General features: G+C 50.6%; 1 protein-coding gene across 1 annotated transcript; it reads left to right on the top strand.

Moving 5' to 3' along the window:
- The first annotated feature begins 388 nt into the window (after positions 1-388).
- On the top strand, positions 389-20,319 carry PPM1F (protein phosphatase, Mg2+/Mn2+ dependent 1F). Its single transcript, XM_016204315.2, has 7 exons — positions 389-886; positions 6,165-6,307; positions 10,856-11,058; positions 11,635-11,823; positions 12,996-13,139; positions 15,512-15,605; positions 16,243-20,319. Exons 1-7 carry the CDS (start codon positions 690-692, stop codon positions 16,620-16,622), a joined length of 1,350 nt encoding a protein of 449 aa, XP_016059801.1. The 5' UTR covers positions 389-689; the 3' UTR covers positions 16,623-20,319.
- Positions 20,320-26,360: the final 6,041 nt, after the last annotated feature.

Genomic DNA, 26,360 nt, shown 5'->3' with positions numbered 1-26,360 from the left:
GGGGCACCCCACAGCCTCTCAGGAGCCCTTCCTGCTCCCCCTCTGGTCCATCTCTGAAATAGCCCAGGGCCAGCCCTTTCCTGCATGTGGGTCCTGCTACCAACCTCTCCAGGCCCTTTTCTTCCTTCCCCCAACAGGTGACCCTTCTCCCCTCTCAATACCACTTCTAGGCTCACAGCCCTGCTGCCATCACTTCCTCACCTCCTGAATGTCTAGATCCTGGGTCAAGTTGAACCCCCTCACTTGCCACATTCACTTGCCTCAGTGGCCTGGTCCTAGTGTCCCTCTCCTGCCCCCCACTGGGCGTGCTGGCCATCTCTGCCAGGAACATGCCTTCCTTCAGAACATCCATACAGCTGCTGCTCCTGGATCCATCTGAAGCCGTTTCTCTAGGTTCCCCCACATCAGATCACACCAGCCCAGCCAGGGTTGTACCTCCCACTTACTTGTGCCCCCTGAACTGTGTGTGAAACTGGGTTGCCCTGACCTTTTGCCTTGAGCCCTGGGCTTGGTGTGGCACCTGCTGTGTGATGCTTGGAGGTGCAGGAGACCTGTTAGTCAGCACTGAAGGGCCCTAATACCCCACAGCAGGATGCTGAATGCTCTCTGTTTTTGCTGACCCTCATGTCTTTCCCTAGTGTGAATCCTCACTGGAACCCTGGCAGCAGGCCCCCTGGAATGCTCTGGGCATGTCCTCTGGAGCCCCAGAGCAGAGCAGCCAGATGGCAGAGGAAACCCCCAGCTTCCTGGATGAGTTTCTCCGAGACTTCCCAGCCCCACTGAGCCCAGAGATCCCTTTGCCGTGGAAGATCCCAGGGACAGCACTGAGCGAGGAGGAGGTGGAGGGCGAACTGGCCGAGTTGGCAGTGGGCTTCCTGAGCAGCAGGTAGGCCATGCACCCACTGGGAGGGGACAGCACAGGACAGGAGGAAGGGGCATGGCATATGCCACATGCTGACCTTGAACCTGGCATTTATCCCACATATCCTGCCCTGTGCAAATTATGTTCCCCATGTGAATCCCTGTGACAATGCTGTGTTGGTTTCCAAAGGCAGCTGTAACAAACTACCACAGGCTGCATGGCTTAGAGCAACACAAATGTATTGTCTCAGCTCTGGAGGCCGGCAGTCAGAGATCGCGGTGTCAGCAGGGCCATGTTCTCTGACAAAGGCTGTCTAGAAGACTCTATTCCAGACCCTTCTCTTAGCTTTTGGTGTCATCTGCAGTCCTTAGTGTGCCTTGACCTGGAGACACACCACTCCAATCTAGTTTTCATTGTCACATGGCATGGTATCTTCCCATGTGCCTGTTTTCACGTGGCGTCTCTTCCTGTCTTTCTGTGTGCCTTCTCTTCTTATGAGGATGCCAGTCCTATTGGATATGGGGCCCACCCTGCTCCAGTATGACCTGCAAAGACCCTAATTCTGAATAAGGTTACATCGTGGGCCACTGTAGGTTAGGACTTCAGCATGTCATTTTGGAGGACACAGTTCAGTTCACGATAGGTGCTAAGTAGTAGGTCCTGTTTTACTGATAGGGAGACAGAGGTCAGATGGGTTATACCTCCATGTTGAAACAGGTTAGGGCCTGGCCATGGGCCCAGCTGCAGGCCATGCTGTCCCACAGAGAGGTAGTGGTGCTTCCCCCATTTCTCAGACGAGGAAGCTGAGACACAGAAAGGGATCACAACCAGCTTAGCAGATTTCAAGAGTGATATGGGAAAGCTCATGGCGTGTGAGCTGGCAGGCCATGTGGTATTCATGTGAACTTCATCCGTCCTTGAGGGACCACACCTATAGCCCCTAGTCACTGCATCATCCCTAAAATCAGGACATGGCTCTGTCCTCGGTGTGCTTCGTTTACAGCAGGTCAGCTCCATTCCCACACACCTGCCCCCCACTAGCAGAGTTACCCACTCCGCAGCATGGGAGCCTGGATCGCTGAGCACAAAGGCCCCAGTTGTGGGCTTACTTCTGGGCCACTCCCATCCCAGCATCCCCCATGGCCCCACAGAGCTCAGGAGAAAATGCCCAGTGACCATATCCCTCAGGGAATGGCATGTATAGAGGGGGTTGTCAGCATGTTTGACTTTGAGGAAGTATTTTAGAGGTAGGTGGAGCAGAGCGGGCCTGGGACCTGACACCACCATATTGGGGGTGCTGGATGGGTGCTAGAGGTGTGGGAGGTGGGAGGGCTCCCAGAGTTCTGCCTCCCTCAGGGCCAGGAGCAGGAAGAACAGGAGGAGAGGGAGCCAGCCAGGCTCAACAGTGCACTCATGGGAGAAGGGAAATCGAGGGGCCCAGGGGGTTCAGGGATTGTGGGAGGAAAAGCAGGCTCGGGAGGATTGGTACCTCTGTTGACCAGGGCTTGAGGAGAACAAGAGGGCCCAGCACACTGCTGTACCAAGGATAATGTTTCCAGAGGGACAGAGAGAAACAAGCTGGGGACCAAGGTAGGAAAGCTGCCTGGGTGACAGCAGAGCCCCAGGTTAGCTGGGCCTCTGGGCAAGGGGCACAGCATTAGAAGAGGGATTTGCCACAGCTTGGGGCTAACTTAAAGGTCATTTCTCAGGTCAGGGAGGGAGAGGGCTCAGAGAAGGGATGTGCAAGGATGGGGAGGATCCAGGATGGGTGGGGCTGTTTTTGCTTCACAGCAGTGGAAATGGGGGGGGGACAGTAGAGGAAGAGGAGGGTGACCGAGCAGGAGCAGGTGACCACCCTCCTGCCCAGAGAGAGGTCTGAGCTGGAGAAGTCAGGAGTTGTTCCCCAGGGTGTGTGGGGCATAGGGCTTTGGGGGGGAGCAAGTTTTAGTTATGATGGAGGGCAGGTGTCTCAGGGTAAATGTAGGGAAAAGCAGGACTTAGGTGGAGTGGGGCTCCTCAAGGCCCTGGCAACAGGCGAGGCTGAGAGGGCAGGAGGTGGCAGCAGGCGTGGGCTCAAGTGTTAAATGGGCACCCCGTTAATTAACAGGATGACAGAGCAGGCCTGAGACTATTAATGACAGAAGAGACCAGTGTCACAGCCCCCTGGCCTGAGACTGGAGCAGGTGGTACTGGGCTCTGTGAATCTGCCTTAAAGCACCTTAAAATGTAATATTTCAAAGTATTATATTTCCCAGCCATCTTAGTGGATTTATTTTCAGTTATATTTGTCCTTTTCTAGTTGTTCTTTCCTATGTAGCCACAGATGTTCACATGTTGTCTACACTTCTTGTGACTGTCAGGAGCACCCCACACATGTTCCCCCCAGCTGGTTCCTATTCCTGGAGCTCGAGTGTGCGGGCTCTTGGGTGAAAGGGATCTTGAGCATATTGGTCCATGGAGTTTTTTCAGATTTTAAATGATATCCTTTATGAAACTGTCTGGAAGTCAGATCACCGAGTTCAAGGGTGTGATAATTTACATCCTGTCTTTCCCCTGTTGTTAGCAGTTCTGTGTCATATCTCAGGTCCCCAAGCAGTGCATTCCTTGCACTATATTATTTATGTGCCTTTTCATCTCTGCTGCTAAACTGGAAATGCCTTTTAAATTCCAAGGTGGGTGGGACTAGAGTGTTCATTGGGTCCCCGGGCCTTGCACACACACCTGTCCCGTTCACTGCATCTTCTGGCCACTTTAGGAGTCCCGACTGGTGCAGGGCCTGAGTGCCTTGTGAGTGTATTGGGTGGGAACCCCTGGATGAAACGGAGAGGTATCCAGGAAGCAAGCCTGTGGCCCAAAGCCAGACATTGTCTTGGTCCCCACGGCCGGAAGCTCAGTGGCCTCAGCAGTAGGACTTCAGAGGGCCTGCAGGAAGACACAGCTCAACCTCACCAGGAGAACAGGCGCCCTTTCTCCCTGCTGTGAGAAAGGAAAACCCGGTGGTGGGCAGGAAATCCCCAAATAGCAGAGGAACTCATTTCTCATGTCTTGGCTGGTTGTTTTTCAAGGGCAGTGCCAGGGGCTTCTTCCCCTGAGTCACCCTCTCATTCATCCCAGTAGATTCCTAAGACTAGCTATAGACACCACAAATGCCTAGTCCCAAAGGGATGTGACCCATCCGCCAGGCTGATGGGAGGTCCTTGGCCTCAGGGTGAAGCTCAGAGTGTCAGCCCAGCAGAGAATCACAGGCCACCTGAACTGGACCTTGATCTCCAGCCCTCAGGGAAAGGCACAGGGTGGTGAGCACATGTCCTCGAGCCTGCAAGGGGCTCCCACTGGTGAGGAGACAGATTCTGGGGTCAGGATATGTTCTTTTTTTTTTTTTTTTGGTTAATCCTCACCCAAAGATATTTTTTCCATTGATTTTTAGAGAGTGGGAGGGAGGGAGGGAGGGAGGGAGGAGGGGAGAGAGAGAGAAACATAGATGTGAGAGAGACACATCGATCAGTTGTCTCCCCGACACACCCCAACTGGGGCCAGGGATCAAACCTGCAACCCAGGTATGTGCCCCTAAGTGGAAATCGAACCTGCGACCCTTTGGTGTGTGGGCCAATGTTCTACCCAGTGAGAAACACTGGCCAGAGCTGGGGTCAGAATATATTCTTAAGGCTGTAGGGGTACCAGGGGTAGTGCCTGGGGGAGCCAGGAAGGGCCTCCTAGGAACATGGTGTGGGACCTGGCCCCGAGGCTGGAGGCTGGGCAGGCAGGCAAGAGAGCCCATGGAAAAGTGTACCCATGGCAGAATTTTCTATTGTCCTTCCCCACTGGCCTCAGTCTCTCCATCCCCACCACATCCTAGGAGCTGCCACATACCTGTCCCTCTTCTCCTGCGCTCGAAGTTCCATTTCCTCCCTCCATCTGCTTTCCTACTCCTGCCCATGCCGACCCCCCAGGTCTGTTCCGGGTAGCCTGGCTGTGACCTTTGAAGCACTCAACCAAGTCTTGCTTCCCAGAATTGTTCCTCCACCACCCTGGGCTGCCATCTCTCCAGCTATTCCCAGCCCTCCAGCTGCTGTCTACCCAGGCAAGCTCCTTCAGGCTCTAGCCCTTACCCACATTCATTTAGAGGCCCCATTTCCAGGCCGGACTACATGCCCATTCGCCCCAGACCTCTTGACTTCAGCCAAACCTGAGACTCACTGTGGACAAGGAACCTGTCCAGTCCCCTGCCCAGTGCCTGCTCTTTCCCCTCCTGTCCACCACCAGGCCCTCCTCAGCTAGGGCCTTGGCCACCTTGCAGCATTTACCCTTCCGTCCACCCTGAATGGAGAGGACAGAGAGAAGCCTATCCCATCATGTCACGTCCCTCTTCAAAACACTCCAAGGTCATGGCTCCCCATTTCCCTGACACCTGCCTCCCTGCCCTCAGCATCCCCTTGTACCAGCTGCTCTGATGGACCGGGGACCCCTTGGGCCATGCACAGCCCACCTTCTAAGCACAGCCCAAGGGTCCTGTGCTTCCTGGATTTGTTTTCTGGGGTGACCATGATGACGGACCACAGCCTGGGTACCTTAAACAACAGAAATGTATTGTCTCAGAGTTCTGGAGACTAGAAGTCTAAGATCAAGGTATCAGCATGGCTGGTTCCTTCTGGTGGTTGTTGGCTGCCCTTGGCTTGTAGGTTCATCACTCTGGTCTCTACTTTCACCCTTATAGCATTCTCTGTGTGTCTATGTCTGAATTTCCCCTTTGTTAAGGACACCATGTTATTAGATTAGGGGCCCATCTTACTCCAGGGTGACCTCATCTTAACTAATGATATCTGCAACCAGCCTACTTCCAAACAAGATCACAGTGTAAGGCACTGGGGATTAGAACTTCAACATATGAATTTTGAGGGACACAATTCAACCCATAAGCTCCCAACACCCAAAGGTCCCCAGCTGGTATTGGTGACCAGGCACCTGTCATTAGGCTGGACATTGGACAGTTTGCCTGGCCTGGCCATGGAAGCCAGTGGACACAACTCACAAGTCTGTGACACCCCTGCTACACCAGCCTCAGCCCACATCTGGAGCAGCACAGGCCCCAGGTAATGGTATCATGTGGACATTGGCTCCCCAAGGACCAGAGACCGACCTGCTCATTGTGGCCCCACATTGGGTGCAAGTGGTCATTGCCTCCAGGGCAGCCTCCCTGGGTGGAGGGGGGCCTGAGATCTTCCTCTGGAGGGTTCGGGCTGACACTCAGATGTTGGCTTCTGCTGAGAAGCCGGCCCCAGTTCGTTTCTTGTTCCCTTTCCAGGAATGCTCCACCACCACTTGCTTCATCTTTAGCCCACGAAGCCGTTTCCCAGCTGCTGCAAACAGACCTTTCTGAATTCAGGAAGCTACCTAGGCAGGAGGAGGACAGCGAGGAAGTGGAGGAAGAAAAGGCCCCTGTGACCCGTGAGTTTTCTTTCTCGGGACCCCAGGCTTAGCAGGCAACAGACTTGCCAGGCAGACAAGGGGCAGGCTGCTGGCAAGCACCAGTGTGGGAGAAGGCAAGGCTCACCTGGCCTTCATCACCTTTCCTGTTTTGCTGGTGGAAAGATGGTTGTGGCAGCACATGGCTGAGAACCTTGAAGGGGCAGTTCCACGTGCGCATGCTCATGATGGGGCAGCAGGATCAAGATACAGAGAGAGCACTCACAGCCTGAAGTCAGCAGGGGGAGCACAGCAGCCACTCACTGGGCTTCAGAACAGCCAGGGGATGAATAATGTGTGGCCTGTTTTACAGGGGAGGACACCAAGGTTCTGTCTCTGGGTCACGCTTCTGCTCTTCTGCCTCAGCCAACATCAATCAGCCCGTGTTGATGTGGGAGTTGGGAGGGTGAGGTGGGAGTGGGTTCCCAGAGGCAGCTTTGATGTCCAGCCAGTGGAAAATGCCAGAGCTTGGCCCATGGCATGGGCTGACCCAACCCCATCAGGTAAAGACTTAGTGGGTTTCTGTGAGAGCCTGGGGAGGCAGCCTGCTCCTGGGACAGTGGTCAGCAGGGAATCCCGAGCCATGCGGTAAAAGGGACCCAGAAACAGGGTGAACCTTATACTAAAGAGACAAGGTTCTTATTTTGTATGTCTTCCTTTCACTTCCCTAGTAATTCCTTTCTATCATATTTCACCAAAATATCGGTTCATGTCAGAACAGAACTACATCAAGCAAGGGTTGCTCGGGCATGGCCTGTGGTGGAGTGTGCTGTGGGCCCAGGTTGGGTGCCAGCTTTTGGTGTCTTTCCATGTTGCTGGTGAAAGGTGCAACTCAGACCTCAGGCTGGGCTGAAGGCCAGATGAGATGCAGAAGGCAGAGCAGGTTCTGGGGCCCAACCTGGCCATCAGAGTAGTAGGAGCCCCAGCAGATTCCTCTTCCTTTGCCATATCCTATTGGACTGTGTTACTTTCATAGTTTTTCATTGAGATACAATTGACATATCACACGTGTAAGTTTAAAGTGTTGATTTGGTTCATTTATATAGTGCTTTTTAAATCCTCATCTGAGGATATTTTTTCCCATTGCTTTTCAGAGAGAGTGGAAGGGGGAGAAAGAGAGAGAGAGAAAGGTCGACGTGAGAGAGACACATAGATTGGTTGCCTCCCACTAATTTGCTGACCGAGGTTGGGGATTGAGCCTGCAACCTTGGTGTCCTCCCCTTCAGTCCGCGGGCTGACACTCTGACCACTGAGCAAAACCGGCTAGGGCTATATAGTGTTTTTGCTAACACCTCCCTCATGTCACTTAATTACAGGCATACCTCCCAGATATTGGGGATTCGGTTCCAGGCCACCGCGCTATAAAGCAAGTCATAATCTTTTTGCTGGGGTGGGGGAGGAATCTTGCCTTCAGTTTATAAAAAATGCAACATCTGTTAAGCACAATAAAGCGAAGCATAATAAAACAAGGTATTCCTGTATTATCCGACTATCTCAGCATTAGTGAGAGCACTGAGGCCAAAGCCAGGAACAGACCAGGAAAAGAGAAGAAAAACACAGCCTGTCCCTGCAGTAGGTGCAGGGCCTTTCTGTCCGGGTCCCCTGCCCTTTTCCCAGGCTCCCTGCCCTCATTCCATCCCAGCACAGCCTCCTCTGGCCTCCAAGCTGAAGACAGTGGCTCAGTGACTGGCAGTCATTGTTCTCTACAAAGCCCTAAGGCGCTCGCCCCTGCCCGCCCACTTTCAGGCAGGAGATCAGCACCACCTGCTGGCAGGGAAGGAGCAGTGCGGTGGCTGGCAGCAGCAGAGCCCTCCACCCTCCATGCAGGCCTGGTCTCCCTGCCTTGATTAGCTGTCCCTGTCATGGGGGTAGAACTTAGTTAAAGTCTATCCATGGGCAGTATGAGAATCATCACCTAAGGGCAGAGATGTGACTAAGACCTCTACGTGACAGGATTAGGTGGAGCCACCAGCTACCTCTCCCCAGTGAGCAGTTCCCTGGGTGCCTGGAAAGCAGGTGTGTCCTGTGAGCAGCATCAGGAGTGTGTGGGCCAGGTGATCCTCCCCATAGCTTATTCTTATTGGTATTTGCCCTTTGCTGGAGCCAAGATTCAAGTTTAAACACGTTGATGAAAACAGTAGCAAGAGAGTAAATGGTGCTCTGTGCCTCCCTGGGTATTTCAGACCTGATAAAACCCAGTTCTTGACAAATGCCTGAATGGCCACCAACTTCTGGGTGTGGTGGCAGCAGCCAATTCTAGACACCCCCAATGTGTGGATTTTCTCAGAAGTATCTTCCCCAAGGCTTCCTGTGCTCGCAGACCCTCCATGCCTCCCCTGGCCTTGGCCCTTCTTTTCTTCTGTAGCCACTGCCTTTGGGCACGAGCTATTCCTTCTCTAGCTCCCCAAATCCTTCGAGTGTGGCCTGTGACACTCCTGAGTCTGCCCTGTTTCTAGTTACTTGCCCTGGGGCCACCCTCTTAGGTGACCAGCTATACCTGGCCCCAGCACCTGGGCCTGCAGGGGTCCCAGGAGGGATTTGTATATCAGAATGAACTGAGTCTTTGAGGTGCAGCACCTGAGGTTTCCTTTGGACTCGTTCCTTGTTAATCTTTCCTTTAGAGCCAGGTTTAAGTAGGACTTGAAATTTTCTTTTAAAATCCGTGTTGTAGGGGGTATTACCTGTTGCCCCAAACTGTAAGGGCTTAAAACAATAAACATTTATTATCCCACAGTTTCTGTGGGTCTGGAATTTGGGAGCAACTGAGCTGGTGGTTCTTGCTTAGGGTCTGTCATGAGGTCAGACAAAGGCCAGTGGGGGCAGAGGCTCAACTTCCAGGATGGTTCAGTCACACAGCTGTTGGCAAGAGGTCTCAGTTCTATACCATGTGGCCTTGCCACAGGGATGCCTGAGCATCCTCATGACATGGCAGCTGGCTTCCCTCAGAGCCAGTGATTCATAAGGGAGAGAGAGAGGGAGGGAGAGAGAGACGAGAAAGACAGGGCATACAAGGTGGAAGCCACAGTGCCTCTTAGGACCTGGTATCTGAAGCCGCCCATGGTCACTTCGGTTTTATTATATTTATCAGAATCAGGTCACGGAGTTACACATTCAAGGGGAGGGAACGGGGCTCCCACTCCTAAAGGGAGCAGTATCAAAGAACTTCTGGCATATTTTAAAACCATCACCTGGGACTAACACTGGTAGTGGCAAATTGGGAAAGCACTAAAAAAAGTGTCCTTAAGAAAAAAACCACCCATAAACCACCACCATAGACAGCCACTGCGGACATTGCGCCTGTATGCCTTCCCTGACTTTTACTTTCTGGGTCCAAGTGGTTGAAGACTGGTTCACACACTCATGATATGGAATTTTCATTCCTCCTTTTTTCATGATATTTTCCTTAATATCAGTTTTTTTCCTTAATATTATGACATTAAGCATTTTGCATGCTTACAAACTCTGTAAAAGTCCATTTTTATTTTACCCTTTAGTTTTTTTAAATTAAACTTTATTTGGGAGACCCATAGCCTCACATGCAGTTATAAGAAATAACACATTGGGATCCCAGGCATCCTTTACCAGTTCCCCCCAATGGTAACGTCTTTACAAAACAATACTGAAATATCATGATCAGGATCCTGACATAGTCAAGATACTGAACAGTTTCATCCCACAAGATTTCCTCATGTATGACCACCCTAACCCCCACCCCTCCCCCCAACCCCTGACAACCACTAATCTCTATTTCTATAACTTCGTCATTTCAAGAATGCATATAAATGGAATCACACAGTATATAACTTTTGGGAGTTGGCTTTTCTCATTCAGCATGATTCCCTGGAGATTCATTCAGGTTTCTGTGTGTGTCAGTAGCTCCTTCCTTCCTCCTGCTGAGTGGTGTTCCATGGCATGATGTACCCAAGTTTGTTTAACTGTTCACACATTGAAGGACATCTGGGCCGATTCCGGTTTTCACCTATTATATATAAAGCTGCTGTGAACAGTCATACACAAGTTTTGTATGAACAGAGTCTTAATATCTCTGGGATAAATGCCCAGGAGTGCAGTTGCTAGGTCAGTGGCACTTTACATATTAAGTTGCGAAAATCATTTTTAATAGCAGCTTAATTCTTTGTCCAGAGAATAGACCATAATTTACTCTGTCATGGATATACATTGTTTCAAATTAATGCAAAATTTTAAGTGATTCTGTACTTTGCCCTTAAATCATCCGTGCATTTCTGGCTGTTTCCTTGTGGTGGGCTCTATGAATGGAGTGGGGCAGGAGGCCATTGGTGCCTATTGCCAAACCAGACACTTCTCACTGCTGATGACACAGCCTGTCATGCACAGTTCATTTGAGGCTGGTGTGCCTGGGGTGTGATGGGCTGGAGGGGCCTGTGCAGACCTGTGATGGGCTATCTTGAGAGCTGTAGAGGCCACAGGAAGCGGGGGCAGGGAGAGCAAGCAGAGCTCCAGATGGCCTGCGTAGATGCTTCCCTAACAACCCTCCATCTTACCCATCAGTGCTGGATGCCAAGGGCCTGGCGCTGAACTTCTTTAACCAACTCTGGGAAGTATGCAGCCAGTGGCAGAAGCAAGTGCCCTTGACTGCCAGGGTTCGACAGCAGCAGTGGCTGGTCTCCATTCATGCCATCCGGAACACTCGCCGCAGGATGGAAGACCGGCACGTGTGCCTTCCTACCTTCAACCAGCTCTTCGGACTGTCCGTGAGTGCTCCACCTGCAGTGCTCCACCTCCCGGGCCTAGGGCGGCTCAAGAGGCCAGTGTTCCCGATCAGGACAGCTTAGGAGGGCTTGCCCAGGGGGTGGGAAACTACTGAGTGCCAAGCAGACCTTCCAGCCAGAGCCGAGATAGGAGTGATGCCTACAGCTTCCGTCCGAAAGCTGAGGTGCTAGACATCTCTCAAAGCTCTTCCAGGAGTTCTAGGAGGCCCAGTTCATCATCCCAGCTCTTCTGGGCCAGGGAAGCCACTAGTTGCCTTGCTTTCCCAGCTCAGGGATTCACCCACCACATTCACCCAGACTCATGATTGCTGAGCCCTGCTCTGTCTCAAGCACTGGGAGCCACCTGGTACATCTTACTTCATCTTATGTTCCCAGCAACTCGGTACAGAAGGTGGATCTGAGGCACTGGAGGGTTGTCTGATGGCGAAGGCCATGCTGAATCTTCCAGACCCCTCCTGACCCTTCCAGTCAGCGCCTGATGAGAGCCTCCGACTGGGTCACAGCCTCGGCCAGGCATGAGGCCAGCAGGGCAGTGACTCCCACTGCATTCCCCACCAGGACCCTGTGGACCGCGCCTACTTTGCAGTGTTTGACGGTCATGGAGGAGTGGATGCTGCAAGGTATGCTGCTGTGCACGTGCATGCCAATGCTGCTCGCCAGCCGGAGCTGCGCACAGACCCAGAGGCAGCCCTCAGAGAAGCTTTCCGGCGCACCGATGAGATGTTCCTCTGGAAAGCCAAACGAGAGGTGAGGACAGGTGGGCCAGTCCTGTAGAGTGTGGGGGCTAGTAGCCATTAGCATCAGAGAGGCCCAGCCCTGTAGAGGGATAGAAATGGAAGTGGTTGGTGGGGCTGGAAGGTCCTCACTAAATGCTGCTGGCATTGTGTCATTGTTTAGGAATTACCTGGCCCTGGGGGTAGGGGGTGATTCTGTCCAGGATTAATAAGGCCCCTGATTTGAGAAAGCATCATAAAATACAGAAAAGAAAACATGTTAGTATACAGCCGCACTTGCCCTTGCTCTCCTGGGCAGGGTCTCAGCAGGAACTGGTGTCCATTCAGAGTGTTCTTTCCTCAGAGTTAGAGCCACACAGGGATGAAGCATCTGCTTCTGAAAGAAGAAAGAACTCATCCACCCCCACTCACACACCCCCCCCCCCCACTGAGCCTTACTTGTGTTCTCTTCAGTAGGTTCTCCCGCAGCCCTGTGGGATTGATACTAAGATCATGTCCATTTTAGAAAATGGGAAACTGAGGCCTAGCTGAGCTTCCCCAGTTGACACAGCTGGTGAGATTTGGGGTGGGGGCTGCACCATCATCAGACACTCTGAGCATAGAGTGGAAATCAGCAAAGCCAGACAACAGAAAACCATAAGGCATCTAAAATAGTGAGGTAGGAACCAGTGAAAACCTGACATCTCAGCCCTCCTGGCCACCATCACCCCTAGTAGGTAAGAAAACTCTCTGAGCAGATGTTTAGTTTAGTTTATTATTTTTAAACATCTTTATTGAGATATAATTGACACATAATTAATTGCACATATTTAAAGTATACAATTAGATAGGTTTTAGCATATGGCTATACCTGTGAAACGCTCACAATAATGGACATATTCATCAACCCCAGAAGTTTCTTCCTGCCCTGTTGTCCCTCCCTCCTGCCCACCTGTTCCCCACTCCTCTGCTCTCTGACAGACAGTACTTTGCATTTTCCAGAGTTTGATATAAATAAGATCACACAGATGTGCTCTCCCTGCACTCGGCGTAATCCTGTATCCTTCACGGTGCCCATCATGCACCGACAGCTCTTTCCTCTCTCTGAGCAGTCTTCCAGCAGTTCTTCCACCTGGGCCACGTGTGCCTGTGCGTGGGGCAGGTGCCTGGCCCGCCCTCACTGCTCTTGGCCTTCTCTTCCTACAGCGGCTGCAGAGTGGAACCACAGGTGTGTGTGCACTCATCACAGGAAAGACCCTGCACATCGCCTGGCTCGGGGACTCGCAGGTCATCCTGGTACAGCAGGGACAGGTGGTGAAGCTGATGGAGCCGCATAAACCTGAGCGACAGGTAAGGGGCTTCCTCCACTCACACCTGGGACATCCCTGGCCCCATTGTGCTGAGCCTGTCAGGGAAGCAGATGGTCAGGAAGCCCTGGCCAGGGGTTGCTGGGGCAGATTAGGAAGCAAAAGGGACCCTGGACTATCTTCCCAGGAAACCCTTGGCACTCTTCCATGGGGAGAGCTCCTATGTCTGACTCCAGTGGCTAGAGGTCCCTTAAAGCTTGGGACATTAACAACCAGTAGTCCCAAATGAACCCCTTCTGTCACAGCAACATGGAGCCCAGAGCTGCAGGGGAGAGCTGGGCTCTGTGCCCAGCAGGCAGCCCAGTAAATGGAGTCAATGTGCAGGGTCTTATCGTGCATGCAGACAAGGAGCGGCCCACCTGGGCTATGGGGAATGAGGGGAGGGAGGAGGTGATGCTGGGCTGGAAGGAACCAGGCTAGGGGCTTTGTTAGGCAGAAGCTATGCTGAGGTCATTCACCCACCTGAGCCTCAGGGTTCTCACCTGGAAGCGAGGATGACATATTCCTACTCAGACCATATCTCACAGAAGTGTCCATGCTGTCTCCTGACGTGGGAGAGCGAGAGTTTGTGCATCTGGGGGATGCCTGTAGGCCCCACATGCTGCTCTGCACTGGCTTTTTCCTCTACCTGTGCGCCTGGTGGGTGTTCCACATCAGCACATACGCATAAAGAGTTCCCATCCTCTCCTAGGGCTGGTGGAGTTCCATTCATTTCCATCTTTCCTTCATGAACAGTGAGATTTTTTTCAGTCTTTTGGTACTAGAAACAAGGCAGCTGTAAATAGCTTAGTACAGCATTTCCTTGTTCAGGGTCAGGTATATCTACAGGGCACATTCCAAGAAGTGCGATAGCTGAGTCATTGTACAGGTTTGCCAAATGCCCCCTCAGGCTGTGTGAGGTCCTGCTGTTGGATAGGTGAGAAGCCTTCGTTTAGTTTGCATTTCAGTTAAGGAGCCAGCTTGAGCATCTTCTCAAACGCTGAAGATAATTTATGTCACCTTTCCTGAGAACACCCCGTTCCTGTCTGTTGCCCATTTTTGTCCTCAACTGTTACTATTTTTCTTATCGATCTGTAGGCATCTTATATACTTTAGGGAGGTTGACTCCCTGTCTATGCAGCGACTTGCAAATTCTTTTGTCTTTCTTTATGGGCTCTTCCATCTGGAAGTGTTGGTTTTATGTAATTGTGTGGAACTGTTTTTTCTTTTGTGGCTTCTAGAAAGCAATGCAGCAGAAATGACAGCGTTCCTTAACCTCACAGCAGCTCACAGCCTGTGCTCTGCCTTCTATATATGCTCTCCCCATTGTATAGAGGAGAGAACTGAAGCCCAGAGAGGTTAAATAACTTCCTCAAAGCACATAGCCAGGAAGGGGCAGGTATTCTGTCTCTCTGGGGCCTCCAGTGCCTGTTCTCTGTTGGACTTTCCTACCCCAAGACAAGCAGCCGGGTAACATGTGATCCAAGTTAGGACTAGATACAAATCTTTGCTTGGGGTCCTGGTTCTGCATCTACCAGCTGCACCCATGTAAGCTCAGTGTTCAGCACCTCCTCTGAGGCCCACTGTGGACTTTTTGCAGGTAGCATTTTTCCAAACACTGCCTGAGTTCAGCAGACTGGCACCAGGCAAAGAGCAAGGACAGATGTCCATGCTTGGGCCTGGCTCCACCCCTTCCAAGTGTCAGGCTCACCATCAAACAGCAGGCACTATTACCACCTTCAAGCAGTAGGCTCACACCTGGAAACCCTTTGGGGGAATTTATAGAACCAAAGCGGTTTCAGGACTCACAGTTGGACTGGGCCTCTGTCCTGTCCTCTGAGGCCTGGAGCAACACAGTCCTTTGGGGAGCCGGGCAGGGTCTGTGGGTGGAGGAGAAGCATGAAGACCCAGGGCCACAGGGCTTGTCCAGGGCCTGGCTCAGGTTTCATCCAGCCCTGCCAAATGACCACATGTAGCACACGCTTGGTCTCCTCGCACAACTTACAGAGAAGGGACAGTGTCCTGCATGAAAAGTGAGATAGCTAAGGGACCTGCCATCTGACCCTGGGGCTTGTGCTCTTTCTGTTGCCTGTGAGCATCTCTCTGGCCCTGAGACGCTGCTCAGGGATGGGCTTTGGTCAGTGTCTATAAATGGCCTGTCTGTATTTGCACCATAACCTGTTCAGCCATTCCTGCAACTGAAGGACGATTAAGCTATTTATAATTTCTCACTGTGTTACTAATGCCTCATTTGGGCACCTTTCAAGAGCTGTGGCTCCTAGCTCTGTCTTAGAAACCAGCTCATCTCCCAGCTGGCAGTGCTAGATGCCCTACCCCGTCAGAGCGCCTAGGCCCCACTCTGGCTGTCTTCCGCAGGACGAGAAGGAGCGCATTGAAGCTCTGGGTGGCTTCGTGTCTTACATGGACTGCTGGAGAGTCAACGGGACCCTGGCCGTCTCCAGAGCCATTGGTAAGGAGGCAAGGGGCAGGAGAGAAAGGCTACCTAGAGCTCAGACCTCTGGGCCCAGCTGTTGGGGATGGCAGTGTCGTGCTGAAAAGGTGCCTGTCATCAATAGGGTTGTGTTATCAATCAGATTGTGAATGGAATTTGGAGAGTACGGGCACAGACATATCACACAAATAACTGTGGTCCAAGTTATATGTCATTATCTCTTTGTTGAAACACTTCCTCGGAAAAATCTAGATGGAAAGATTTTTCTGGAAGAACAGGTGTGAGGGAGGAGAAGTAAGCTTAGCTGAGTGCCTGTCAGGTGTTTGAGGGGCGCTATCGGGAGCTCAGCAGGGCCAGGCCCAGGGCCATAGCCCACGTGATGTCCTGGGCCGCTCACTCTGGGCCCTGCTCCACGAGGAGTGAGAAGCTGTTTTGTAGAGCTGAACTCTGGCCCTGCTGGGTTCTCATTCCTCAGGAACACCAGAATAAATCTGTCACATCCTCTCCATGTGAAGTTATCTTTTCACCCTGTGTCCTTGCTTGTGAGCTTGGATATTGGAGAAAGGGTGGCCACAGTGAGGCCAGGCCTGGCAAGGTGAATGGAGCAGCAGGCCGCGCAATCGTCTGACACCAGGCACTTCTCTCCCATGCCTAGGGGATGTCTTCCAGAAGCCCTATGTGTCTGGAGAAGCAGACGTGGCCTCCCGGGAGCTGACCGGCTCTGAGGACTACCTGCTGCTGGCTTGTGATGGCTTCTTTGACGTAGTCCCCCACGAGGAGGTGGCCGGCCTTGTGCAAAGCCACCTGGTCAGGCATCAGGGCAGAGGGCTGCATGTCGCTGAGGAGCTGGTGGCTGCAGCCAGGGAGCGGGGCTCCCATGACAACATCACAGTCATAGTGGTCTTCCTCAGAGACCCCCGAGACCTGCTGGAGGGTGGGGCCCAGGGGCCTGGGGAATCTCAGACAGACAGGAGAAGCCAGAACTTTGTCTCTGATATCTCAGAGCCAGAGAACAACACTCCATGGAGAAGCTAGGATGTCCAGGGCCCTGGTCCCCACCCTATAACCCTACCCCTCAAATGCCTAAGGACCCAATAGGCAGTGGTGGGCAGGTGGGCACCACCCAAGCAGTGCTTTTCCCTGGGAACCCCAAGCCTCTTGTGCTGCTGCATTGGTCCCTCCTGATGGCTGTAGAACTGCATGGGATGGTGGTTGTCACACCTTTCTCGTGACAGGCAGTGGGACAAAGGAATCCTCCAAAGGAAGCCTCACCAAAGAGAAGATGGCCTGGGAACTGTACTGGCTCTTGCCCCCTACGAGGCAGGGATGGAACCAGAGGCCACAGTCACTGACTGCAGCCAGACCAAAGACACCGGGCAGCAGAACCCTGTGTGTGGGACCCTTGGGCACACCCAGGAGCCATGGGTACTTGCAAACACGCCCTGGGCATCCAGTACAGGTTTTTCATCCATTCCTCATAGGCCACAGCTGGGAGGGTTCATGTCTCCAGACGCACTTGGTGGGGCCTAGCTGGTTGAGCTCGCTTCCCAAACGAGAGAGGATCTAGGATTGCATCTGCAGTGGCAGCCATGACATGTGTGGCTCTGGCCTCACTGGTCCCTCTCATCCCTGGCACACCCAGGGAGGGGAAGCTCAGAGATGCTGCACTTGTCTCTTGTGTTCTTTTTTTTCCAGGGAAAAGTCTAATTCAGAAGCAGTATTTCAGGTTTTGTCTTTGTTCTGTCAGTGCCAAGGTGACCTGTTGTGTCAAATAACTTAAGCTGAGCTTAGCATTTATTTTATTCCTTAGGAAACTTATGTATTGGTGTGTTTTTTTAGGGGAAACTTCTTTTGCAGTATTACTGAATTTTTTTTCTTAAATCAAGATTGAAACAAAAACCTTTTCAGGTAGTGTTAATAAGCCATTCAAGTGCCTTAAACAGTTTTAGGAAATGCTAGAATCTGCTGGGCCTATGATAGGTGCCAATAGGCATGTTTAAGTTTCCACAAAAGCAGGATTTATTTTGTTACAGTGGATGGTTTAGGCTAGAGTTCTTCCTGGAAGAGTTCTTTTTGCCACTTTGTGATGAGCCACTGACAGTCAGCAAGGCAGTTCCTAAGAGCATGGGCTGTTCCAGGTCACCCAGGCCAGACCCCAGGAGCCTGATCCCCACCTTCCTTGGCCCCACTTGGTATCTGGCTGGACCCTAGGCTGAGGGCCTGAGCTCCATGAGCAGGCAGGTTCTTGCTGCTGTTTGAAATGTTCCAGAATGTCTTGTGTGTTGGTAGTTGGATTGGTTTCACTCAGAAACACATGTAAGAGGTTCTTGCAAGTCTGTGGGTCTGTTTGGAGGCAGTGGGGATGTGGCTGGGAGTCTGTCCCACCTGCCCAACTGATGCCCCTCTTTCTGCCAATAACTGGCAGCCTCTGCTGCCTTGCTCTTCTGCCCCCAGCCTTGACTGCCTGTGTCCCCTCCTGCCCTGGGAAGGTAAAGCTTAGGTGATTTCACTTGCTCACATCAAGTGGGGCAATACAGCTGCTGTGTGGAGTTGAAGGTGGCAGGGCTGTGTGAGGGCTTGAGGTAGAAATCAGGCCAGGGGCAGACAGGTATCTGGTGGGAGGACCTGGGCTTGTAGTGGTGGGCAGAGCCGCTGCAGGCAGAGGCTGGCAAGTCTGGGAAGGGCAGTGGGTTGCTTAACTGAGTCTTCAGCTGAATGTTGCTGGGGGACTGGGCAGTGGGAAGAAGCTTAGTGCCAGGTCCCCAAGGCCAGGAGGTCCTGTAGAGGTATTCTGAATCCACCAATAACCGCAGGGCTCCAGAAAGATCTGCATAGGGAGGCCCCTGACCCCAGTGGCATTGAAGGGAGTTCTGGGGAAGGGGCTGATGATGAGAGCCACCCCTCCTGAGGCAGTTGGGCTGTCCAGCAGAAAGGGAAGGAGCCATGGGGGACCACCGCCTGCAGGTTCTGAGTTTACCCCACCCCCACAACAGGATGAAGACTCTGAGGCCGTGTAGTCAATGCCTTGCTCAGGACCTCATGATAAAAAGCATCTTAAACATGGTCATGCAATTCAGAAAATGTTTGGCAACCAACATGACCATGTGTTACCCCATTTAACTTGAAGGCTCTGCTGCCTTCTGGGGGCCAGAAGTCCTCTCGTCAGCCCCTCCCAGCACAAGGCTGGCAACAGGCTGGACATGGGCCCACCCTTCACTACCAGCCTGGCATCCTGAAGGCATGCCCTTAATGGAGGGAGCAATGGGTTTGTTTTTCTCTTCTTTGCTAATCTTACTCCATTGATTGCTGCCAAGAGAGGAGCTTCACTGCGTGGAGCCTGGATTCCACCACTTGGTGGCCTGATTTGTGCCCTGATCTGAGGCTCCACCAGGACATTTCTCCAGGATTGTCCTGACACCTCTCCGAACTCGAACCAGGCTGCTGGGGTCAAACAACAGAGGCTTTTGCTGTCTGGTGTGACCCCGTTGTTAGCCCAGGGAGTCCTAGTTCTCCCGCTGCTCAGGGGCTGGCCTGTGCTAGCACAAAGCAGGTCTTTTCCATCTTGACTGGGCTGCACTGGGAGCCACTGGGCAATCTTCAACCTCTGAGCATCCTGGTCCACTTCCTCTTCGGGACACAGTCCCAAGAGTGCCCCTAGCCAAGACACTGGTCCAGAAACCTTGATCCCATTCTCAAGTCCCACCTTTGCCACTAGCTCATTATGCAATCTGAGTCAGTTGTTGCATTACCCTGGGCCTCAGTTTCCCCTTTGTAGGGCACAGGGTTGCACTGAGTCTGCAGCAGCTTCTGGAAATTTGGAGGGGAGATGCTGCCGGTTCTGAGGCCCTTCCCCCACTGCCAGCAGGGAGGGGTGAATAAGTATTACTTGTGTCTATTCTTAAAATTAAGTGGGTTGGAAAAGAATTGAGCTACTGATGCCAGCGCCTTATATGGAATACAAAAGCTGGAGAATTCCAGCCCTGCTTTTACAGGTAGAGCTGATCCAGAGCCAGCAGGGGTGGGAGAGGTAGGCAGCTGAGGTGGGAGGGCCTGAGAGGGGGTAGGCACAGCGGGGCTCCCCAGAGCGGCTAGTCAAACTCCCAACCCGCTGAAATTCTGAGGTGATGCATGGCCTCCCCAACTCAGCCTGTGCTCAGCATTCAGGGCTAGGCAATAGGTGTGTTTTAGGGAGAGAACAACAGGATTCGGGCCCCAGGAAGAAGCACAAGCTCACTGAGGTACTAGGTCAGCTTTTGTCTCCTCCCTGCCTTTGGCCATAGTCCTGTCTCCTGTCCTTCCTGGGCCCACAAGTAGTCCCAGCCTCACCCCTTCCCCAGCTACCTCAGCAGTATCCCCAGGGCCAGGGGCACAATTCTGACAGCTCCTAGGCCTCGCCCCCCATGCCAGCTAAATGGAAATTAGGTGGGCTTGTGCAAAATAAGCCATTTGGTTTGATTCTGCCATAGTCCAAAGGGGGTACCTGGGAGCCTGTGCTTTTGCAAGGCTCTACAGTTTTGCCAAATTCACCAAGCTTTGCCATTCACATGCTGTGCCAGCCTTGCCAAGGGTTTATCTGTGCACATTTCAGTGAGGTTTCTGGGAGAGGTTTTATGGGATGACTGTTTCCCCTGACTGTAGGGACAAGTCCCAGGATGAGAGCCCAGAAAGGCGATCTCCTTCCTCCCAGGGCTATTGTGCTCAAGTGTCAATAAACCACAAGTTCTGAAACCTGTCTTGAGTCCTGAATTCTGCCTTCTCTCACCTCTGAATTCCTGGTTCTCCTGGGTGTCCAGGGTATTTGGAAGCTCCTGGGGTCAGGGGAACCATCTTCAAATCTTGCAAGGGGAACAGATGAATTCTGAAGGGTGCCCTACTGGCACAGCCTCTCCAGCCATCCTGCTCAGCCTCGTTCACATCTCTGGGCTCCCAGCCCACCCTTACCAGCAGCAGGAAGTCACGTTCACTGTGAGCATGTGCAGGGGTGACAGGAGAGAGGCAAGGCCTCTGGGGAGCCCGCAGGAGTCCTTGGTGTCCCTGGGCCACTGAGGTTGGAGACCCTGCCTGCACAACACTCAGTTGGGAGAGAACAGGTCAGCAGCCAATGGGAGATTCTTCCTTGTGCTCCTGGTTGAATTCAGGCCTGTATGGAACATGGACAGCATCAAAAATACCTCCTCCATGTAGAAGCTGCTGAGCCAGGGCCCCCAAATGCTGCCTGAACTTCTCCCCAAAACAGGCTAGGGTAACTTGTGCTTTCAGGTTCATTGGGGCCAGCTAGCTGTGGGTTGCTGTGTTGCTCCCTCCCTGTCAGCCCCTGTCCCAGACACTGGGCCTTTGCCCACTCTCCTTGCTTTTGGGGACCCTCTTGCCCACTTTCAGGCCTGCTTGGCCTCATTTCTCCTAGTCCTTTCCAAATCACCCCTGGGAGCTTTCAGTAACCCCTCCTGCTCCAGACAGCCTGGGGCATTACTTTCCCATTCTCCAGACCACACTGCTAGGGAGGCAGCTTGATCTCTCCATCCTGCCTCTGAGTGGGGGCTGGAGCTTCCAATCAGGCCCTGCTTCCCCCCAGCCCCACCTACTCACCCATCTGCCTTCTCCCTCCCTCGCCCCCTCCGCCTCCCTCAAAGCTCCCGCAGAATCTGCCTGGCAGATCCTTGGGCTTAAGTATATGCTGTCTTGGTTGTTCCCTAATGAGCTGCCTCGTGTCTGAATCTCATCACTACAACCAGATGGTGGTTCTGCACTTCCTCCCACAGCCACAGAGCTTGGAGCCCAGGAGAGCGTTCTCTGTGGGGCCACTGGCTGGGGGCAGTAGGAAGCCTGAAGGACTGCGCACACTGGGCGAGCAGGGGCTGAGCGGCCCCTGCCGGACCAGACCATCATGATGGCAGGTGGAGCGGAGGCCAGGGACGTCAGCCAGGTTCTCTGCCATCAAGGAGACAAATCTGCACCCAGAGGTCAAGTCTGGAATAGGGTCTCCCTGGGGGAGGGGTGAGAGCCAGGGCCATGGGGACTGGGTCTCAAGCAGCTAGCCAGGTTCCCTGAGGCCAGGGCTTGGGTTGAGGGGCAGAGGTAGGAAGCCCAGCTGGGTAAGTTGATAACTAGCCTACCCTCAGAGTTGCCTTCAGAGGGTCCTGACAGCCCCCCAGCTGCCCCTTCTGGTCCTGCACTGCCCTTCTGTCCTCATCAGGCTGGTCTGGGGCAGAGGCAGGTTCTGAACCAGTGAAGGACAAGGCCTCAGCCAGGCCCATGCACGAAGCTATGCTTCATCTTGGGTCTGCTTCTTGGGACTGGGCTGGGGGAGTCCAGACAGCTGGACATCCAAGACCAAGGAATGGGCATGGCCTCCTCAGAGTAGTTTTGAGCAACCTCAGAAAAGGGTCCTGGGCAGGTACCAGTTCCAGGTACAGCACAGGGGCCCATAGGGGTTCCACTGCCCGCCACAGGCAGACCCCTCCTTAGACCACTGTCAGTCATTCTGGCTATGGCAAGGGAGACCTCCTCCTCCTCTCTTCCCTGCCCCTCCCACCTCCTTTCCTAAATTATAAAAGCAGTATGACAACATGACCAAACTTGGAAAAAAGAAAAACAAGATTTTATTTTGGATATGGAACAAAATAACCCAATAAACAAGGTAAGTGTTTAGAAATACAGTTTAAAAAATAAAACTTCTTGAAATGAAAGGCACCTTTTGGCCAGAAAGACTAAAACAATTTAAATTGCTGAAGATGAGACAGATTAAATATAAGAGCTATGTATTTCAGAGTCAGAACTATATGTACGTATTGCATTGGCAAAAATAGGCTGCAGTTTGGTACATTTAATGTCTATTTGCATCATCATGTTTGAGAATTGAAGCCTCACTTCATGAAGCTGGTTCTCAGCAGCTGCTGCTAACTTCCAGGAGGGCCTGCCTCAGCGGGAGAACATTCCCCTTTCACAGCTGCCTCTCTTCGCCTCCAAGCTCAGCCAAGGTGACAGGCGCAGGCGCCCACCTCTGCCTGGTGCCATCCATCTCTCCATGCCTGATCCCCGCAGTGTGGCACACCTGGACTGGTTCTTCCATTTTTACAATATAAAGTATTTGACATAAATACTTGAGAACTGATGTCATGGATCGGATATAAAGCATGCTAATTACAGATCCACCAACCAACCTCAAAACATTGTCTTGCCAACATTGTGCACCTTTGAGAGCCAACCCTTTCCGTCATCTTTAGAGATGATTTCTTTATAGATTTGCCATATATGTATATCTCCCTATATACTTTATTTTGCTTGTCTTTTTTAAAAAAAATTATTTTGTATTGGTTTCAGGTATATAGCATAGTGGTTAGATAATCATATACTTTTTTTTTTTGAAATATATCTTTATTGATTTTAGAGAGAGGAAAGGAGAGGAAGAGAGAGAGATAGAAACATCAATGATGAGAGTCATTGATCAGCTGCCTCCTGCACGCCCCCAACTGGGGATCGAGCCCACAACCCGGGCATGTGCCCTGACCAGGAATCGAACCCTGATCGCCTGGATCTTAGGTTGATGCTCAACTGCTGAGCCACGCCTGGCCGGGCAGATAACCATATACTTTACACAGTGTTTCCCTTGGTATTTCCAATACCTCAACTGATGCCATTCATAGTTATTGCAATATTACTGACTATATTCCCTGTGCTTTACCTAATCCCCATGACTATTTTGTAACTACCAATTTGTACTTCTTAATTCCTTCACCTCTTTCACCTAATCCCCCAACCCCTCTCACCCTCTGGCAACCACCAGTTTGCTCTCTATGAGTCTGCTACAATTTTGTTCATTTTGTTGTTTATATTCCACATATAAGTGAAATTATATAGTGTTTTTCTTTCTCTGACTTATTTCACTTAGCATAATACCTTCTAGGTCCATGATGTCACAAATGGTAAGAATTTATTCTTTTTTATGGCCAAATAATATTCTGTCATATATGTACCACAAATTTTTTATCCACTTGTCTATTGATGGGCACTGGGTTGCTTCCATATCTTGGCTGTTGTAAACAATACTCATTTTGCTTGTCTTTTTAGAAAAAGATAGAAAAGTAATGAAGATAAAAACATGAAAAGACTTTACAATTTTTTGCTGTATGTGTTTTACTTCATGTTTTCGTCAGTCAGTGTTCTGCTTCTCGGATTCATCCATGTTGTATGGGTTTCTGGCTTTTTGCAGAAATAGCTGCTATGAACATTCTCATCAGGTCACCGAGCACCCATATACAAGAATTTCTTGGGCATATACCAAGGAGTGAAAACGCTGGGACAGACTGGCCATGGAATTTACAAGGCCCAATGCAAATCAAAACACAGGCCCTTTGATAAGTTAGTAGGTATTTCAGGACAGCAGTGGTAGAGCATTGTGCCAGGTGCACAACCAGGAGGCAACCTGTTGCTGCTTCTTTACCCACCTGACAGGGTCGTGCAAAGGGCTTGTGCCATGCAGATGGCAGTGCATAGAGTGTCCTCTGTTTCCCAACCTCTCCAGCACTTGCTTCATCAGGCTTAAATTTTTGTCAATGTAATGAATGTAAAATGGCATCTCCTTGTGGTCTCAGTTTGCATTTCCTTGGTTACCTGAGAAGGCGAGCACCTTATGTGTGTATTGATCATTGGTGACTTTTTTTAAGGAACAAGATACAGAGTTAGATTCCCATTCTGTTCTTGCCTCTAAATGACCACATGGGTTTTGAACCTGCAAACTTTTGGTGCACTGGACAATCCTCTGACCAACCAAGCCAGGTTCCAAGGCTGGACCTTGATGGCCTAAGACACTCATGGTGGTCACATTCTTCTTGATGATGATTAGATGGGGTTGGCATGTGACTCAGTCTGCCAATGAGGTATGAGGAAAAGATTGCTGGGTGACTTCTGAAGAGGTTCATCACTCCTAAGGAGACTCCCAAAGAGGCAGTGCCTTTCTGCCTTTGAATAGTGTGGCACCCAGTATGGTCTGGAACTGCTGCGGCCTGGAGATGATGCCCAGAATATGCAGAGCCTAGCAAGGCAAAGAGGAGCCACAGCCTTATCTGTGGGGTCTTGTTAGATGAGAAAGTACAGGTCCCAACTGTTTATACCAATTTAGTTTGGCAGGGACAGGGTTTGGGTGAGGCAACTGAGGAGCCTAGGATGCAATGCTTAAGGAAGTGCTTGCCCTTGGGTATTAATGCTGCACTTGCACCACCCTGAGAGTGAGCAGTTCCTTAAATCTTGCACTCTAGCTGTGTCCCTTACTTGCCTCATCCTAGTCCTGGCCCTGTTTGATTCAAGGTTTTCTGGGCCTACAGCTGAAAGCTGCTAACTGGCAAGTAGGAGACATTGAAATTCAAGGAATAGACAGATAAGAGGAACCTAGAAAAGGAGATGAAAAACAGCTGGTGCCAGCAACCAGCCCAGCCTTCAACCTAATACTAACAAAATCGCCCTCTAAGCTTTCAGAAGCAGTCATCTTATTTTCTTGATTTTCCAGGGTATGTTATTGTGTTCATATTTCCTCCCTGACTGAAACATTATTTAAAATGTTTGTTAATTTCCCACTGGCTGGAGATTTTAAAATTTAAGTTTGTGTACTTATTTGTTAAATTGTGCTATGATCAGAGGATTTGACTTGAATAAGATTTGCTTATTTGAGTTTATTAAAAGTTTTTGTGGCCCAGTGTAGGATACTTTTTGTATTTTATATAGGTGTAGAACTCAGCATGTACTTTTATATCTTATTAATCCTGTTGTTTCACTCATCTCTATTTTTGTTTACTTTATATATCACAGTCCGATAGTGGTAATATATTTTACTATAACTGTGTTTCTATTGGTTGTATTGTATTTCTAAAGATTTTTGTTTATTGTTTTATGTTGCTATGTCATTTGATGCATTTTATTTCACAATGCTTTTTTTATTATATATATTTTTTGGCACATCTTTTTTTAACAACAGTACATCTTCAGAGCTTCCCTTTGATCTGATCTGAGATTTTCATATATTTATATAGGGATTTTAGTTATTTACATTTTCTTATTTACACTTGTCTTATTTGTTACACCTTGTCTAACTTTCCATCATCGAATTTTCTGGTGTTTTGATACTGTTTTTATGACTCTTTGCCATTTCTTTTCCATTTATATTGTGAGGAAAGTGTCTAGTGCATTTCTTTATTTTTGCTATGTAAATTACATTTTCCCCTTTATCTTTAGTCATAATTTATATGGTAGTCATAAAGCTTTTTGTGCCACAAAAAAGCTTTATAGACTGAAATAACATAAAATTATACTATTTTAAAAAATAACTTTTATCTTTATTTTATGTAAAACAAGACCTAGTGTGCCTTGCTTCCTCCCTCTCTAGTTTTTATTGCATTAATCTGAGGTTTAAAACCCTGCTATTTAAAAAAATCCTCTTGCTCAATTTTTTTCTTTTGCATTTTGTTTGTTACCATAGTAACAATCATTTCAACCTATCAGCATCAGTCTATACTGAGTGGTGCTTTTAGTCAGTTATCTCTCTATCTTTAGCTTGTTTCAAGGCTCATTGCCAGTTCTTTTCTCTCATTTCATCATTCATGAGTTTCTGATTCATGTCTTGGTGATTTACTGTACAATTCTGAGCAATTTTTGCAGAAAAGGGAGTTAATTAGGTAGTGTATTAGTCAGAAACTCTGTGGTTTCAAATGACAGAAACCTAAGTCAAGTTGACTTCAGTAAAAAAAGAGAATATATTCAGCTGAGCCTGTAAAGTCCAGGCTC

Source organism: Miniopterus natalensis, chromosome 20 (assembly GCF_054644295.1).
Source record: "Miniopterus natalensis isolate mMinNat1 chromosome 20, mMinNat1.hap1, whole genome shotgun sequence".
NCBI lineage: Eukaryota > Metazoa > Chordata > Mammalia > Chiroptera > Miniopteridae > Miniopterus > Miniopterus natalensis.
The sequence above is the reverse complement of the archived record's forward strand: the minus strand, read 5'-3'. Positions and strand labels throughout refer to the sequence as shown.

Coding starts and splice junctions, on each gene's coding strand:
- PPM1F (XM_016204315.2), top strand. CDS start 690: ATGTCCTCTGGAGCCCCAGAGCAGAGCAGCCAGATGGCAGAGGAAACC. Junction 887..6,164: donor GTGGGCTTCCTGAGCAGCAG/GTAGGCCATGCA, acceptor TTCCCTTTCCAG/GAATGCTCCACCACCACTTG. Junction 11,824..12,995: donor TCTGGAAAGCCAAACGAGAG/GTGAGGACAGGT, acceptor CTCTTCCTACAG/CGGCTGCAGAGTGGAACCAC.